Below are 16,485 nucleotides of genomic sequence, written 5' to 3' on the forward strand. Positions count from 1 at the left end.
GACTTAAGTCCACCCAGCGTCACTGTCTGTCTAAAAATAAAGCAGCTTGGAAAGCCTGGAGGGAACCCTGAGAGACAGGCTGGTCCCTCAAGCAATTGCTGAAGAGTTGAGCGGTTTCTTCTGAAGTTCAAGATAACACTACCTAGGAATGTTATCACCGCCTCGTTCTACAATTCGCTCAAGTGAATCCTGCTAAATCTTTACTCCTCTCACGAGTCAGCTCTACTGCTATTAGTGGAAACTATTTATGAAGTGAACTTTATGTCTACATTTCTAATCATCTTGCAGTGCAATATTAGGCACTGACCTCTCGGTCGCTAACCCGATCAAACTGGGGTCCCTAAATCCAAACACGCACACACAGCGTGTCTTCCAGCACACAAAAAACTTTAAAAGTAGACAACCCATTGTTATCTCCTTGGTTTACTTCCTCGCTTAAAAACAAACACAAAAAAAACCAAACCCAGATGACTACCATATACGCTGATAAATGATTTTCGTGTAACTGTGTTGTTCTACAAAGACACTGGATTTGAAGTGAGTGAATCGCTGAGTCCCGCGATGAGACAGGGTCTGCCTTTTGCTCTTAAAATCTGGGGGCATCAGGACCACATCCCAGCTGAGCAGGCTGAGACTGCGGCGGAGTGTGGACCGGCGAGGAAGGGACGCGGAAGGGAGGGAGCGGCGACAGGCGACCCGTCCGGCGCGGGTCCCGGCGGCGCCCGGTCCCCCCGGGTTCCAGGCCGCTCGCCCCCCGCCCCTCCCCTTCGCTCCCCGCACAGCCTCTCCCGCCCCTCCCCACCCGACTCCCTCAAGTCTCCACGAACGGAAATGGGAGTCACAGCGTCGGGGACCAGCGGAAACAAAACACAGAGGCGGCCGCGGGGGGGCCGCTGTGGGGGAAAAGGCCCCGGAACGAGGCCGGCCCGCGCGGGCCCGCGTTCCCCTCCTCCCCGGAGGCCGCACTCACCCACTCCGGAATCGGCCCTGTTGCCCCCGCCCGCACTCCAGAGCCGGCTAAGAACGGCAGCGGCGCGGGCTCCACGTGCAGTGTCTCTCCGGGTAAGACCTGCAGCTCCCGCGACTACAAGTGTGAGGCCCCAGGGCCCTTCCCGCGGAATCGGCGCTGAGAAGCCCCAACCCCCCTCCCGCCTCCCAGGCACCTCCGGGTCCAGGACTACAACTCCCAGCAGGGTGCGCAAAACGAACGCCCAAGGCAACGGAGGCTCACGAGGCACAAGGAAGCACAACGCCCCAATCCGCTCTGTTTTACATAGTCTCACTTTCCCTGCACCATTATACACCTCGATAACCCTAACGAACAAGACGCTGACTCGGAGGGGAGCTTGAACTAGGGGAAAGGCCAGTCAAAGGGCGCATGCGTACAGAGCAAGGTTTCAAGGAGGGGAAAAAGAACGGGTCAAATTAGGGGAAGAAAAGATGGCGGAGGCTTTGCCAGGGGACCCGGAAGCACTTACCCTCCACTTCCTCCTCCTGTTTGGCTTCTGTCTCACCTAGACCCGTCCGGTCGCAGACTGTCTCCGAGACGCTTCCTGTCCGGTGAGCGTCGACCGACTGAAACGGCGGCCCATAATGCATTGCGATGGCGGGTAGGCGTGTGGGGGCGGAGCCAGGGCCGGAAGTAGAGCGGTGGCGGTGGCGGCGGAGGCTTTGGCAGCTCGGGACTGAGTGCAAGGTGACTGGGAGGGTAGCTAGATCAGCGTGGCCTCTTGGGACTCCAGTTCTGGGTTTCTTCACGAGGCCTGGGCTGCCTCTCACCTTTACTCTACTAGGAGAGAGCAGCTCTGTGTCCTGGATACCTGCGCTGCTTGGCCCGGGGTCACAGCTGACCTCTACGTTTCTAGACCTGGGAGTTTGCCTAGACCCAGAAATAAGATCGATACCCTCTCTGAGGGCTAATGGGGCGGCGCGGGGGTAAGGGAGGCCTGGGGGTCTCGGGCCCGCATCCTGGTTGGGGCAACCCAAGGTCAGGCGCGCGGGAGAGGTTTTCGGCCAGGCCTACCCGGGCGCACGGGACCGTCTAAGCTACTTAGGCAGAACGGGCACCGTAAGAGGGAAAAGAATAGTTACAATCTTGAAAGTCTGCATCCCACCTAAAAACGATGATAGTGCTAACACTTCGTTAGGCGACTTTATGGATTGTTCTTAGGAATATGCACTGACGAGGCAGCGAACCTACTAACCTATAGCCGGTCAGTCATCACTATAAATAGGAGAACCATGTCCCCGCCCACGACGAGGCCTCTGCTCAGACTAGTGTTTTCTTACTGTTGCCTTCCCAAGTCTTTCTGATCATGTCAGACGCTATCATATTCTCTTGTGGCACCCGATGGTACTGGAATGGATAATTTATGGCAGGTGGTATTTCACAGCTATTTGTGTAATGACTGTCTTCTGCGTGTCAGTGGACAATACGCATTCACTGATCAGTGAAAAAAATGAAAATGATTAAAGGAGAAGGAACAAGTTTTGATATGAGATTATGTGTTCGTTCTTTGGATGAGTTCGTAGAACTTGTAAGGGAGACGAGAACTGTTGAATACTGTGTATAGATTTGGGGTTCAGGATGAATACTAAAATTAGAAATGCGATTAGGGAATCATAGGCACTTAGATAATTGAAACAATGAAAGTGAAGTTTACCCATGTTGTAGCAGGAATAACATCTGCAGTCAGACTTAGAGCAAATTAACTGTGTGACTATGTGCAGCTTCACCTTTCTTAGATATAGTTTTATCATATGTAAAGCAGGGATAAGAACACTTTCTTCTAACTCTTTTAAGAGTATTGCTGTAAGGGTACAAGGAGAGGATATATATGGAAGTACTTTACACAGTATATAGGGCCGAGCAAATGTTGGGTGAACTTATTGCTGAATGTTAAGCATGTCCTTAGTTTGCTAGAAAGGAAAGTAGGCATTGAGTTGCACAAGTTTTTGGTTTTTTTACATATTTGTGTTAAGTTAGATTTTGCTGTGTAACTTTGACCAGATAATGCTAATCCTCAGTTTCTGTATGTTTAAACATAGGAATGCTAATAAGTGGCACATGACCTTATGAAAGGTCATTTGTTGTTTGCTTGTAGCCTTTTCTCAAGTGTTTTTCCCTAATGGGGTATAAAAGTGATATGTTATGAATTCTTTAATTTCTTCAAATACTTTGCTTTCATTCAGGTGAAGCATATTTTGATTGTATTGATTGTAGGATTTCTTTTTTTTTTTTTTTTTTGAGACAGAGTTTCGCTGTTGTTGCCCAGGCTGGAGTGCAATGGCACGATCTTGGCTCACCGCAACCTCTGCCTCCTGGGTTCAAGCGATTCTCCTGCCTCAGCCTCCCCAGTAGCTGGGATTACAGGCATGTGCCACCACTCCCAGCTAATTTTGTATTTTTAGAGACGGGTTTCTCCATGTTGGTCAGGCTAATCTCGAACTCCCTACCTCAGGTGATCCGCCCACCTTGGCCTCCCAAAATGCTGGGATTACAACAAAGTGCTGGGATTACAGGCGTGAGCCGTGGTGCCTGGCTTGATTGTTGGACTCCCCTCCCCCCCTCCCCTCCCCTCCCCTCCCGTGCCCTCCCCTGCCCTCCCCTCCCCTCCTCCTTCTTGACAGGGTTTCACTCTGTAACCTAGGCTGGAATGCAGTGGTACAATCACAGCACACTGCAGCCTCTACCTAACAAGCTCAAGTGATCCTCCTGCCTCAGCCTTCCAAGTACCTGGGACTACAGGCACTCACCACCACACCTGGCTGTTTTGGTTTTTTTTAGAGATGAGGTCACACTATGTTGCCTAGGCTGGTCTTGAATTTCTGGGCTCAAGTGATCCTCCTGCCTTGGCCTCCCAAAGTGCTGGGATTACAGGCATCAGCCACTGCACCTGGCTCATTGTAGGATTTCTTTTGATAATTTTTACATGCCATTCCAGAGTTTGTCAACCCTGGCATTATTGACATTTTGACCAGATAATTCTTGTGGGTAATTCTTGTGGGTGAGAGGGCTGTTATTGTCGTTATAGAGTGTTTGGCAGCATTCCTGGCTTTGTACTCATTATAGGCCAGTAGCACTCAGCTTGGTGAGAACAACCAAAAATGTCTAAAGACATTGCCAGATGTCTCCATGGAGGGAAAATCTCACCTCTTCCCCCACCCCCAACCCCATTTTGAGAACTATTGTGCTACTCTACAGTTTTCTAGCTAGTGCTTCTCAAACTGTCAGTGGTAAAGGGCCATTCTCACACCCGCTCTTGTGGACACTTTTGAGTACAGTGAAAATGAATTACAAAAGAAATGAAATTTAAAAAACAGAACAATGAAGTCACTTAAAATACAATGTCTAATTTTTTAGAGACAGGTTCTCTCCATGTTTCCCAGTCTGGTCTTGAACTCCTGAGTTCAAACAATCCTGCCTCCTCAGCCTCCCAAAGTTCTGGGATTACAGGCATGAGCCACCACACCCGGTTCATAAGCTCTATTTTTTTTATTTTTAAATTCAGCAAACAAATTACCTCTTGAGTCGTTATAAGTTTCTAAATGCTTATTTCTAATTTCTTTGTTTGTTTTGAGACAGGCTCTTGCTCTGTAGGCCAGGCTGGAGTGCAGTGGTGTGATCCTGGCTCACTGCAACCTCCACTTCCCAGGTTCAAGTGATTCTCCTGCCTCAGCCTCCCGAGTAGCTGGGATGACAGGTGTGCCCATGCCTGGCTAATTTTTTTTTTTTTTTAATAGTAGAGACAGGGTTTCACCATGTTGGCCAGGCTGGTTTCAAACTCCTGGCCTCAAGTGATTCTCCCATCTCAGCCTCCCAAAGTGCTGGGAGGTGAGCCACCTCACCTGACCTCTAAATACTTATATCTAATTTCTGTATTACTTTAGACCAATAACATAGCGTGTATACTTCCACTAGTCCTATTGTGACTTAGTAGAAGTCCAGTGTCAACACGATGATGACTGGTATTGTCATTAGGAAATTTGGGAAGGCATGGAAGCATGTTAGCATATCAGGTTTTCACTCGAAGATTCAGAAATTTTACCAGCCAGGGCAATATGGCAAGACCTTGTCTCTACAAAAAAATAAAAGTAAACATTAGCCTGGTGTGATGGCACACAAGTGTGCTCCCATCTGCTTGGGAGGCTAAGGTGGAAGGATTGCATGAGTCCAGGAGGTCGAGGCTGTAACGAGCTGTGTTCAGCCTGGGCAACAGAGTGAGACCCTGTCTCAAAAAAAAAAATGATTCAGAAATTTTACCAGGCTGTGGTGCATTGTGAGCATTTTGTCACCATTCCAATATGGGGTTTGGCAAGCCCTGTCAATGTATAGACTCGGCCTTGATCTGAGAAAAATGTATTCTTCTAATTATTTATGGTCTCTCACTCCTTTTTTTTTATTTTTATTTTTTTATTTTTTATTTTTTACCTTTTGAGTTGGAGTCTTGCCCTGTCATCCAGGCTGGAGTGCAGTGGTGTGATCTGGGCTCCCTGCAACCTCCACCTCCTTAGTTCAAGCGATTCTCCTGCCTGAGCCTCCCAAGTAGCTGGGATTAATTTATTTTTGTATTTTTAGTGGAGACAGAGTTTCACCATGTTGGACAGGCTGGTCTCAAACCTCTGACCTCAAGTGATCTACCTGCCTTGGCCTCCCAAAGTGCTAGGATTACACACACAAGCCACTGTGCTTGGCCCTCTTTATTCCTTTTCTTCTAGAATTCCTGTTTACACCTATTTGTTGTAATTTGGAATACTTTTTGCATTTGATCTTTAAATCACTAAAGTAAATCTCAACAGGGATTGTCCTCTACTGAAATGTTTTAGTTAGAAAATAATATATTTTAGCTTAAGGAAGTCTTGGGATTCGAAAGTCTTTAAGTCCTTATTTTTTATTTTGTTTTTTTTTTTGATACGGAGTTTTGCTCTCGTTGCCCAGGCTGGAGTGTAATGGCATGATCTTGGCCCACTGTAACCTCTGCTTCCCGGGTTCGAGCGATTCTTCTGCCTCAGCCTCCCGAGTAGCTGGGATTACAGGCGTGCCCCACCACGCCCAGCTAATTTTTGTATTTTTAGTAGAGACGGGGTTTCTCTATGTTGGTCAGACTGGTCTCGAACTCCCGACCTCAGGTGATCTGCCCGCCTCGGCCTCCCAAAGTGCTGGGATTACAGGCATGAGCCACAGCACCTGGCCATAAGTCCTTATTTATAAAGTTCAGGCTTCCATCTCCTTCACCAATTTATTTCACTGGTAAAATTGGACTGCCAGCCCCTCCCCCGTGTCATGCACAGCTTATTTGGTATGGCTGCTGTTTTTCTTTGCTGGTTCTTCTGGACTTTGATTTAGTTGTTACAGTATTCTTAAACGGCTGGAATCCTGTTGTAACGGACAGAGCAGTTTCTCCCTCTATGGGCCTGAGAAGTCCACGCTTTCAGATTATCATGCCTGGCTGAGGCATGGGAAACCTTGTACATCAGTTTGGGGACCAGTATGTTTTTCCTGTTAGGAGTGGACAGTGTTGCAACAGTCTACCTCTACTGTTTTCTCTGATCCAAGACTAAGTTCAAGGGAGAAGAAATACCTCACCTCACATTTTGTGCTCTAACCTTGATGAAGCTTCAGGCCTGAGTTTTTAACTGTTCCTATATCCCAGGGACTTTTGGTTAAGACCTAAAAATCTTGCAATGGGGAATGAGGAGGAGAAGGGAACTGTGGTCAGGTATAGACTGAGATCTGATATGATGTAATTCTGTAGCAATTAGTAGAATTTGAATCTCATGATATATTTAGAGGTGATTTCTGATAAGTATATTAACATTTCTGATGCTTGTTTTCAGTAACAGAATCAGCATGATTCTTCAGAGGCTCTTCAGGTTCTCCTCTATCATTCGGTCAGCAGTCTCAGTCCATTTTCGGAGGAACATTGGTGTTACAGCAGTAGCATTTAATAAGGAACTTGATCCTGTACAGAAACTCTTTGTGGACAAGATTAGAGAATACAAATCTAAGCGACAGTAAGTGAATAAATAACTACAGTGTAAATATAAATATTCAAAAGTATGTAAGCTCCAAGGTGGTAATAAAAAATGACGTGGTATTTGAAAGTGTCAGACCTTCACTGAGCTCATCTCTGACACAGAGGTTCATTAGGTGCCCTCAGAAAAGAAGGTAAGGATCTTGATGTTTTTAAGTCATAAACTGTATCTTCCTCGTACTAGTTATAAGGGAAAATCCTATTAAATCTATTGCCATTTCAAATATATCCTTACTGTAATGTCATATATTATAAACCACATCAATTCATAGAAATACAGAGGGTCTTGGAAATCATTTAGCAGCTAAGTTTGAAAGAAGTAACTCCCTTAGACATTAATTAGCCTAAGATCATAAAACTAATTGGGGAAAAATGTATTATCATAGTATATTTTAGCCCTCAATTTAGTGGCCTTTCTGTGACCTCGTAATTTGGGAGAAATGTATAAGCACAGCTCTTTTTTTTAAAACGCTGTTTCCATAGTTAAGATCTCTGAGAATATATATTAAAGGACAAAAGACTCTGAAATGACATAATGTAAGTCCAAGAAAAACAATTGTAGAACCCTAGTTTTGGAAATGAAGACCACCTTAGCCGTCATCAGGTCCAAAGCCCAAGTCTTAGGAAGAGTGATGTGCATCAATTCATAGTTCCATTTTCTTTCATATAGTTGTCTACTGTGTGTAAAGCACTGGCTGTTAACTGTGATGGGCCACAGGGCATTTTTTTACAATATTCTTAAAGTCTGACAGGAGTAGAAAGCTAGTAAGCAAATAAATACAATATAAGGTAAAATGAGTTAGGTGCTAAGATAGGGAAACGTTGAGTGCTTGGGGAGTTCATAGGAAAGAATACTCTTTTCCAGCTAGAGGCATTTTAGAGGCTTTTTGGAAGGCAGTGTTTGGGTATTCATCCCTCTTGAGAATCTCATGGACAACTGTGGATCATCTTCCCAGTTTAAAGAAACAAACATGAAGAATTTACTTACATGATTTTGCTTATAGCATGAAATGGTTCTCAAACCCACAGGAGGCCTTCAGTAGACACTAAACCCAGGGGTTTACGCTAGGTTCTAAAGATCAGTGTATGAAGGTTGGACAGATAAATGAAGGTAGGAGGAGAGTATCTTTTAGGAGGAAAGAATGGTGTGAACTAAGGCATGAAAACTAGAAAGCACAAGATACATTTGGTGAATGGTATAATTCTGTTTCCCTGAAGTATAGGGTATATGAAGAGTATAAGGATGGTATAGGGTTAGAATGAGGGATTATGGAAGGCCTTGATTATAGACTGAGCAAGTAAGATATGTGGTAGGCATTCATGAGAAATTAAAGCTTTTTGAACATGACTGTGGGGATGGAAGATTACTCTGAATTAGGAGGATAACTTAGGTTTGAAATGGGAAGAGAGCAAAGATAGATATGTTAGCAAAATGTAACCTAAACATTAGTTGATGAGAACCTTGACTTTATAGCAGTGATAATGTAAAAGTGACAGAGTCAAGACATTGAAACACTGATGACTGGTTTTGGTGAGCTGCTGGAAAGGAAGAGGAGAGGGAACAATAAAAGAAAACCGACTTTTGAGGCGAGGTAACTAACAAAGGTGTTACTGTTGCCAAAACTGAGGAGAAATAGTGAAGGGATTAAAAATGTAGTAAGTTACTATGTGCTTTGACAACCCTATAGATGTTACCCCAGTTTTATATATGAGAAAACCAAGGCTGACAGTTAGAATTTGCCAAAAATCATACTATGAAGTAACCAGATGTACAGGACTCGTCAGGGAATTTTGAGTGTCTTCTGTCCAAATGTGGTGTTACGTTATAGTATTGATGCTGTTCGCATCATTTTAACTGTCCTTAAAAGCCTATCTAGTAAGAAGTGAATTCTTAGGTGTACCCGAAATCTAAGGAGTCTTGTTTGTGGGTCATTGATTCGTTTGTGCAAACACATACATGGAGAGTTCTGAGGATAGACCCTGGGCTGGCATCCAGCACTGCCACTAATGAGCTCTATGACCTCGGGCAGGTTTACCTTCTGTAGGACAGTTTTCTCTTACTAAAATGGGGATGATGATAGTACTTACCCATTTCATAGGATATTATAAAAATTAAATGATTCAGTACATTAGCGTGCCTAGTATTTGCTAGTGAAATGAACAAGTGTCTTCTGAGTGACTGCTTTGTCCCAGTCACCATGTCACCATGTGAGAGCCTAGGGATATAGTAATAAACAAGATAAGCAGCAAGACTTACATTCATTTGAGGAGGTAGATGATTTCTGGCCTCTTTTTATCACAAGAGTGCATATTAAAGTTAAAATAGCCATCATCCATCAGTAACCAGTATTAGAGTATCTAGTTGAAGGATCTATTTAGAACCACACTGTCCATTTCGGTTGCCATTATCCATGAGACTATTCAAATTCTAATTACAATTAAATGTATATATAAATTCAGTTTCTCATTTTCTCATACATGTTAGCTCTATTTCTAGCGCTCAATAGCCAGATATGGCTAGTGGCTACCATATTGGACAACACAGACAGAGAATATTTCTAACATCACAAAAAGTTCTATCGAACAGTGCTAATCTGAAAGAAAATTGGATCTCTAACAAGAAACATTGTTAACAAGTTCTTAAATTGGAGCCACCTATGTATTTTTTTGTGCACGTTCTTTAACTTAAATAAGACTCTATACTTTGATCATAGGCATGTGTAAAAATGTTATTACCCTTGAAGGAATTTTCACGTGTACATTTTTTTTTTACGTTTAGAATATTGTTCATTGCCAGGTAGGCAGTAATATTTATGACAAAAACAGAAGAATTTCTTCAAATAATTAATTAGACCCAATTGGCCCTGCTGCTGGTACATGATGCTATATTTATTTTCCCAAACTGCACACATCTAATTTTGTCATTTTGTTGCTTAGCAAATAAAATAAAATACAAACTCCCAGGCCTAACATTCCAGGCCTCTCATGATCTGGGGTTTGCTGATTTTTCCATCTAGACTCCTTAGCATTCCCCACATATAGTCAATCCTTTACCACCTCTATGTCTTTGCTTTTTCCATCTTAGAAGGTCTCAAAATAAACCCTGGCCCCAAATGCCTGATGTTTCTCAAATGCCACCTTTTTAAAATGAAATTTTCCCTGATTAGCTTAGCAAAAGTGATCTCTTCCTCAACTTGAATAGCTTTTTGTTAAACCATGTCTTTGAAGCTCACCACATCACTCCTTTACAGCATAAATATTTATAAACATGTAATTTTTTTCTTCTAAATTGCAAAATCTCTGAGGGTAGGAAATAATTTGCTTCTTTAATAGAACCCCTATTGTAGAAACTTAAAAGTTACTAAGTTCTTTAAAAGCCATTTAGTGATGGTTGACTTAAAGCAAATGATAATAGTAGATAATAATTGAGTATTCACTGTGTGCTGGGCACTGTGCTTAGAGGTATGTGTGCGTTTACACCCTTGTTTGATAGGAACTTCATGTTTAGATGTGGAAACTAAAATTTAGAGGCTCTGTGCCTTGCTCAGGTTTACACAGTTGCTGAATAGTTGAACTTACACTCAAATGGAACCAGTCTTTGACTCCAGAGCCCGTAGACTTAATGATACACCTTATTGGAACTTAGACCCTGAGAAATTCTGACTTAGTGTCTGTGATACTAAGAAACCTTGAATGTTAGAGATTTGTTTGAAGTTACCTCATTTATGTGAAACCTCATCATAATAAAATAGTTTGAATTGAAATTGAAGTGGAAATACTTTTCTTTCTGAAGTTTTTTCTTCGACTACATGAATGCTTTAAAAAGGTCTATTGGCTGGGTGTGGTGGCTCACGCCCGTAATCCCAGCACTTTGGGAGGCCGAGGCGGGCGAATCACAAGGTCAGGTGATCAAGACCATCCTGGTCAACATGGTGAAACCCCCTCTCTACTAAAAATACAAAAATTAGCTGGGTGTGGTGGCGGCGCCTGTAGTCCCAGCTACTCAGGAGGTTGAGGCAGGAGAATCACTTGAACCAGGGAGTTGGAGGTTGCAGAGAGCCAAGATCGTGCCACTGCACTCTAGCCTGGCGACCAAGCAAGACTCCGTCTCAAAAAAGAAAAAAAAAAAAGATCTATTGAAATGTGGTGAAGAGTAATTTTGTTTTAGTAAACTAGTACATAAAATTAATTTTTGTTTGCTCATTTACTTAACAGGACATCTGGAGGACCTGTTGATACTAGTCCAGAGTATCAGCAAGAGCTGGAGAAGGAGCTTTTTAAGCTCAAGCAAATGTTTGGTAAAGCAGACATGAATACATTTCCCACCTTCAAATTTGAAGGTACATCTTGTGAATCACAGATTCATTCTTGTGGGGGATAAGTGAAGAATATTTACCCTTACTTGGATTTTTGGAGAATCGAATGACAGTGTTAACGTGAATTTATTAGGACCATGATGTGTGCCTGAGAAGCTGCCGGCTAAATGTTTGCCATTAGAATAAGAGCAGTATAGGAAATCACATAACATAGCGATTAAATGGTGGGGATCTGAAATTGAATTGCCTGATCCTGAATCCTGACAATCACTTTCAGTTGTGTAATCTTGAGTAATTAACTGTTGCATATTTCCTCATCTGACAGTAGGGGAGAATTATAGTATCTTCTGCATATGTAGTTAAATGACATAATATATGCAAAGTCAATTAATGGAATGCGTGGCTCATAGAAAGTGTTGCATAAATGTTTAGCTATATTTCTATGTAAATGTTTACAAACAGTAGATATTTACTAACAAAATCAGAAGATTGATGAGTTAAATCTTGAGCATTTTACATAATCCATTTTCCTGCAGTATAGCTAAGCTTGACCCTTTTTTTCCCTTCTTCTTAGATCCCGAATTTGAAGTCATCGAAAAACCCCAGGCCTGAAGAAATAAAGTAAAATTAATCTGGTAATTTGTCATGGGTTAGCTGTACAACTAGTTAGATGTTTCAGAATAAACATGCATTTCATAACTGTCAAATGTTCTTTTAATTCTGAGTCCAAATAAATTATTTGGTGATGTTGAGTGTGTTCTTGATGAGTTAAGTGCTGTGTGTTACGGATGTTTTTAGATCCTTTCATTTGGTTATAATTAAGCAGATGAAGACCTTGGATAAATTGGGCACAACTCGCCCGTAACCCTGCTTGTCGTGGAGGGACGTTACCGTTCCTTTAGAACATGAAGAAATGGTTTATAAATTCTTTGTCATAGCTTTCTCAGAAATCTGAGTGTAATTTTTTTATATGTCCTGGAACATCTATTGTGTTTTAACTTTGATCTCCTCAAATGTTAAATAATTTTCTCCTAGTAACCCAGGTCCCTCATCTTTGCTTGCAGGTCACGGTGTATGTTACAATTCTGTTCAGATTGATGAGGGAAAGGTAGGGATGAATGGGGTTCTATAAAGGAACTTACTTTAAAAGAGTAAACTATATGGTGTTGTTTTGTCCTAATAAGAAGAGTTCCAACAGATACATTCTAGATAAGTGTCATATCAGACATGGTCAAAATTTTAGTGACTATAACTGGCTCTCAAGTTACTTAAAAAAATTTTTTTTAATGGTCAAAATCAGGCTTACAAAAAAGTAAATTTTAAAGGAAAAACAGCCATGTCTTATTAGTATTTGACAATATCTCTGATATGTGTTAAATATAGGTCTTTAATAGATCTTTAAGATTTTCTGTAAAAGTGTGAAGCCAACAGTGTTTTTTTTTTTTTTTTTTTTTCGGAGATGGAATCTTGCTATGTTGCCCAGGTTCAAGCAGTTCTCCTGCCTCAGCCTCCCGGGTAGCTGGGATTACAGGTGTGCGCCACCATGCCTGGCTAATTTTTGTATTTTTAGTAAAGACAGGGTTTCACCATGTTGGCCAGGCTGGTCTCAAACTCTTGACCTTAGGTGATCCACCTGCCTCAGCCTCCCAAAGTGCGGCGATTACAGGCTTGAGTCACTGTGCCTGGGCCAAAGGGAATAGATTTTTATTATGGCATACTATAGCTGAAGGCAAAACCTACTAGGGAATACCTTTTTGAAAGATCTACAGATATTTCCTAATTATGTAGATACGATTAATATGCTGTGTAGAGAAGGAATTGGGGAGGGCAGTACAGTAGGAAGAAACAGCCCACTTTTCTTCAAATGTGGCTAAGCAGTGACAGAGCAGTTGAACTACTTTTACTTAAATAATTGCAGGCGTTGGAACAGAGAATCAGGTATTTAACTATGGCACTATCTAAAGGTAATCACAGAAGTCTAGTTGACCCAGTGTCTTCCTCTAACCTACCCTGAAACAGCTCTCCTCCACCCACCTGTGGCTGCAAAGCCGTCTTGTGTCAGCTGGAACTGCCAGTCAGTAGAGAACAAACTGACCTTTTCTGCATATGCTTCCTCTCCCTGTCTCTACCTCCTTCTTCATTCAGAGTTTAGCTGAATTGTACCTTTTATCAGCTAACACATACTTATCTCATTAACACATTTTTTACTTGTCTCACAACTGTAGAATTGCTTGAATATCCCAGTCTCTTTGTTCATTATTGAAACAGGGTTCTGTTTGACTGTAGGAAGCATCCTGTTCTCGTGCCCTATATTACAGGGCTGTGCATTTACATTTAACTTTTGGTCAAGCAAGCACTCCCTGTTTTCCAGCTGAACCTCTTGTGGTGCTGTGAGTCAGGGATCTTAACCAAGGCTTCATCTTCCTCAGAGTCCCTTCCTCTTTTTGGCTAGACTGCTCCAACCCTGCAAACGCTGGCCTTTGTGCAGCACTTCAGCCTGCCAGGTCACTCCTTGTCCTGCACTTAACCATTCAGAACCACTTTATGTGATTATGACAAACGATCTCAGGCTTGTGGTTATATAAAATGGCTATTTTCCCCCTTGCCTGGTGTTATGAACTGAATTGTGTTTACCTAAAATTCATACTTGATTGAATTGAAGCCCAACTTCCACTACCTCATAATGTGACTATTTGGAGATAGGGACTTTAAGTTAAAATGAGACCTTTAGGGTAGGTCTTAATCCTATCTGACTGGTGTCCTTATACGAAGAGGAAATTTGAGTTGAGGAGAGGTAAGGAGAACTAGAAAGGGACATGTGTCTGTTACTTACATAGCACTACCTTTAATAGTAACCCAAGAAGGCTTGGCAATTTTTACTTATTTAACATTCAGTGTAGGCTTTTTTTGTTTGTTTTTGGCTGTTACTGTTTCTCTGATTGTTGCTGCTCCTGGGGTAGTAGCAGCCTTCCAAATGCTAGCTCTCTAGTAAGGTGCATGTATGAGTTCTTGTGGGGGGCCCTGTGGCCGAGGAGGTCTTCCCAGTCGTACAGATTCCATTCTCTTAAATGGCAGATTCACTCCTACTCCCTTCCAAACTCCCCTTAGCTCCCACTGGAATGATAAGTACACACTGTTTCCGATGTTTGCTCTGGGGAGGCACTGGCAAGAAGGCTCAAGGCCAGCTACTTCCAGTGGTGCCTACTGGACCCACGGGACACTCATGTCCTTGACCTAAGAAATCTTGGGAAAACAGGTGTTTCACCATCCTCCCCTACTTCACTCACCTTTTTTTTTTTTTTTTTTTAAAAGAGATGGGCTTTTCTTCTGTTGCCCAGGCGGTGGCTTGATCATAGCTCACTGCAGCCTTGAATTCCTGGGCTTAAGCAATCCCCCCAATTCAGCCTCCAGAGTAGCTGGTGCTGTAGGCACACACTACCACGCCTGGCCCTCCCCCTCTTCTTGATATTTTTTTCCAGCTCTCTTTCCATCGGCTCAAATAGCTCCTGTTTCCTTGGCAGGTGCCTTCAGTTTTTGCAAGTGATTCTCTTAAACATTCTCTTTACTTCCCTTGGGGGTGACTTGGGGAATAGTACTCCTTATGACTTTGGCAAACTCATTCTTTGTCTCTTTCTGTCCCCTCATTCCTTCCCATCCCAAATCCATCCATATACACTTCAGCTTATAAGGACTGTGTGATGAGGTGAAGCGTAAAGAGTAGTGGTGGACTGGAGTAATTATTTCAGGGTAGCTGTCTCTTCATGAACAGTGAAGGGGTATTTATACCCAATGTATTTTTCATTTTCTTTTTTTGAAACAAAGTCACTCTTTTGCCCAGGCTAAAGTTGCAGTGCTGTGATCATAGCTCACTGCAGCTTCAACCTCCTGGGCTCAAGTGATCCTCCTGTCTCAGCCTCCTGAGTAGCTGGGACTACAGGCGCATGTCACCACACCCAGCTAGTTCTTCAATTTTTTGAGACAGTCTCACTGTGTTGTCCATGCTGTTCTCAAACTTCTAGATTCAAATGATCCTCCCACGTCAGCCTTCCAAAGTGCTGGGATTACAGGTGTGAGCCACTGCGTCCAGCCTTCATTTTCCCTCGAAAGTGGGATACTTGTTTTTAGTCTTTGAGCAACAGAGAAAGTCCCAATTAACATCCTGTTACATGAATATAGCATCTTTGTAAAGAGATGCTTATTCATTCTCTTTGGTGTATGTTATCCTAAAATTTAGAAATAAAATGTTTATTAACCTACAGTAACTTCAATTTATCAGTAGTTAAATTCTATAGTAAATATTTGGAAAGAAAGTTTGAGAATGAAAAGAAGTTGGCTGGGTGCAGTGGCTCACACCTGTAATCCCAACACTTTGGGAGACTGAGGTAGGCAGATCACTGAGGTCAGGAGTTCAAGACCAGCCTGGCCAACATGGCGAAACCCTGTCTCTACTAAAAATACAAAAATTAGCCAGGCATGATGGCCAGTGCGAGTAATCCTGGCTACTCAGGAGGCTGAGGCATGAGAATCGCGTGAACTGCACCTCAGGAGGCTGCAGTGAACCAAGATTGCACCACTGCACTCCAACCTGGGTGACAGAGCGAGACTCTATCTCAAAAAAAAAAAAAAAAAAAAAAAGCATAAGCAACTTTAGGACTCCAACTATAGCTCTTGGTAAATCTCTATTTTTATACCATCTTTAAGAAACTTTATAAATAGCACACTTGAAGTTGAAAATAAAGGGATCATGAGATGGAGCTTTGAAACAGCCTACTTTCAGTTTCAAAGAAGTTAAACAGGTCCTTTGTTGACACACACTCTTCACTTGTTTTGAGAGCATTTTCTTGGTAGAAAGTAAAAAGACGTTTTACACTCTAGTTTGTCTTACATTTTTTCAAACCTGGTCAAGTAAAAACTTGGCATATATTGAAAAGTAAACAAATATTGAAAGTATCACAAATGAAAGCTTTTAGTTTACCTTGGATTTCTTAACCAGTTGTTAATGCTAAAAGTGTTCCAAAAAGAGAAAACAAAAGATGGAAAATTAAATTTTAAAATTTTAAAGTTGGAAAAATATTTGAAGAGCTTCTTAAGAACTGTGTGGAAATTCATGTCTAATTGCTAAAAGACTGGTATGA

At 42.3% G+C, this 16,485-nt stretch overlaps 2 protein-coding genes across 17 annotated transcripts in view; one reads left to right on the forward strand and one right to left on the reverse strand.

Moving 5' to 3' along the window:
* Nucleotides 1-2,082, reverse strand: part of GABPA (GA binding protein transcription factor subunit alpha) — a 37,971-nt gene extending 35,889 nt beyond the window's left edge. The window contains exon 1 of one of the 3 annotated variants that reach the window (XM_025378828.1): nt 1,479-2,082. The gene's annotated coding sequence lies outside the window, so the exon portion shown is untranslated. Of the gene's footprint in view, nt 1-827; nt 929-970 lie in introns of those variants that run through there. The other 2 variants (XM_025378827.1, XM_025378829.1) reach the window with 2 other exon arrangements.
* ATP5PF (ATP synthase peripheral stalk subunit F6) lies at nt 876-12,102 on the forward strand. Of its 14 annotated transcripts, XM_025378840.1 has the most exons (5): nt 896-1,696; nt 2,171-2,213; nt 6,844-7,014; nt 11,250-11,374; nt 11,925-12,102. In XM_025378840.1, the coding sequence occupies exons 3-5, from the start codon at nt 6,851-6,853 to the stop codon at nt 11,960-11,962; spliced, it is 327 nt and encodes a 108-aa protein (XP_025234625.1). In that variant the 5' UTR covers nt 896-1,696; nt 2,171-2,213; nt 6,844-6,850; the 3' UTR covers nt 11,963-12,102. The 14 variants fall into 14 exon arrangements, with proteins under 14 accessions (XP_025234624.1, XP_025234626.1, XP_025234627.1 ...); XM_025378839.1 differs by lacking the exon at nt 2,171-2,213 and having other exon boundaries at nt 876-1,560; XM_025378841.1 differs by lacking the exon at nt 2,171-2,213 and having other exon boundaries at nt 895-1,234.
* The last annotated feature ends 4,383 nt before the right edge of the window (nt 12,103-16,485 follow it).

This window comes from Theropithecus gelada, chromosome 3, assembly GCF_003255815.1.
Source record: "Theropithecus gelada isolate Dixy chromosome 3, Tgel_1.0, whole genome shotgun sequence".
NCBI lineage: Eukaryota > Metazoa > Chordata > Mammalia > Primates > Cercopithecidae > Theropithecus > Theropithecus gelada.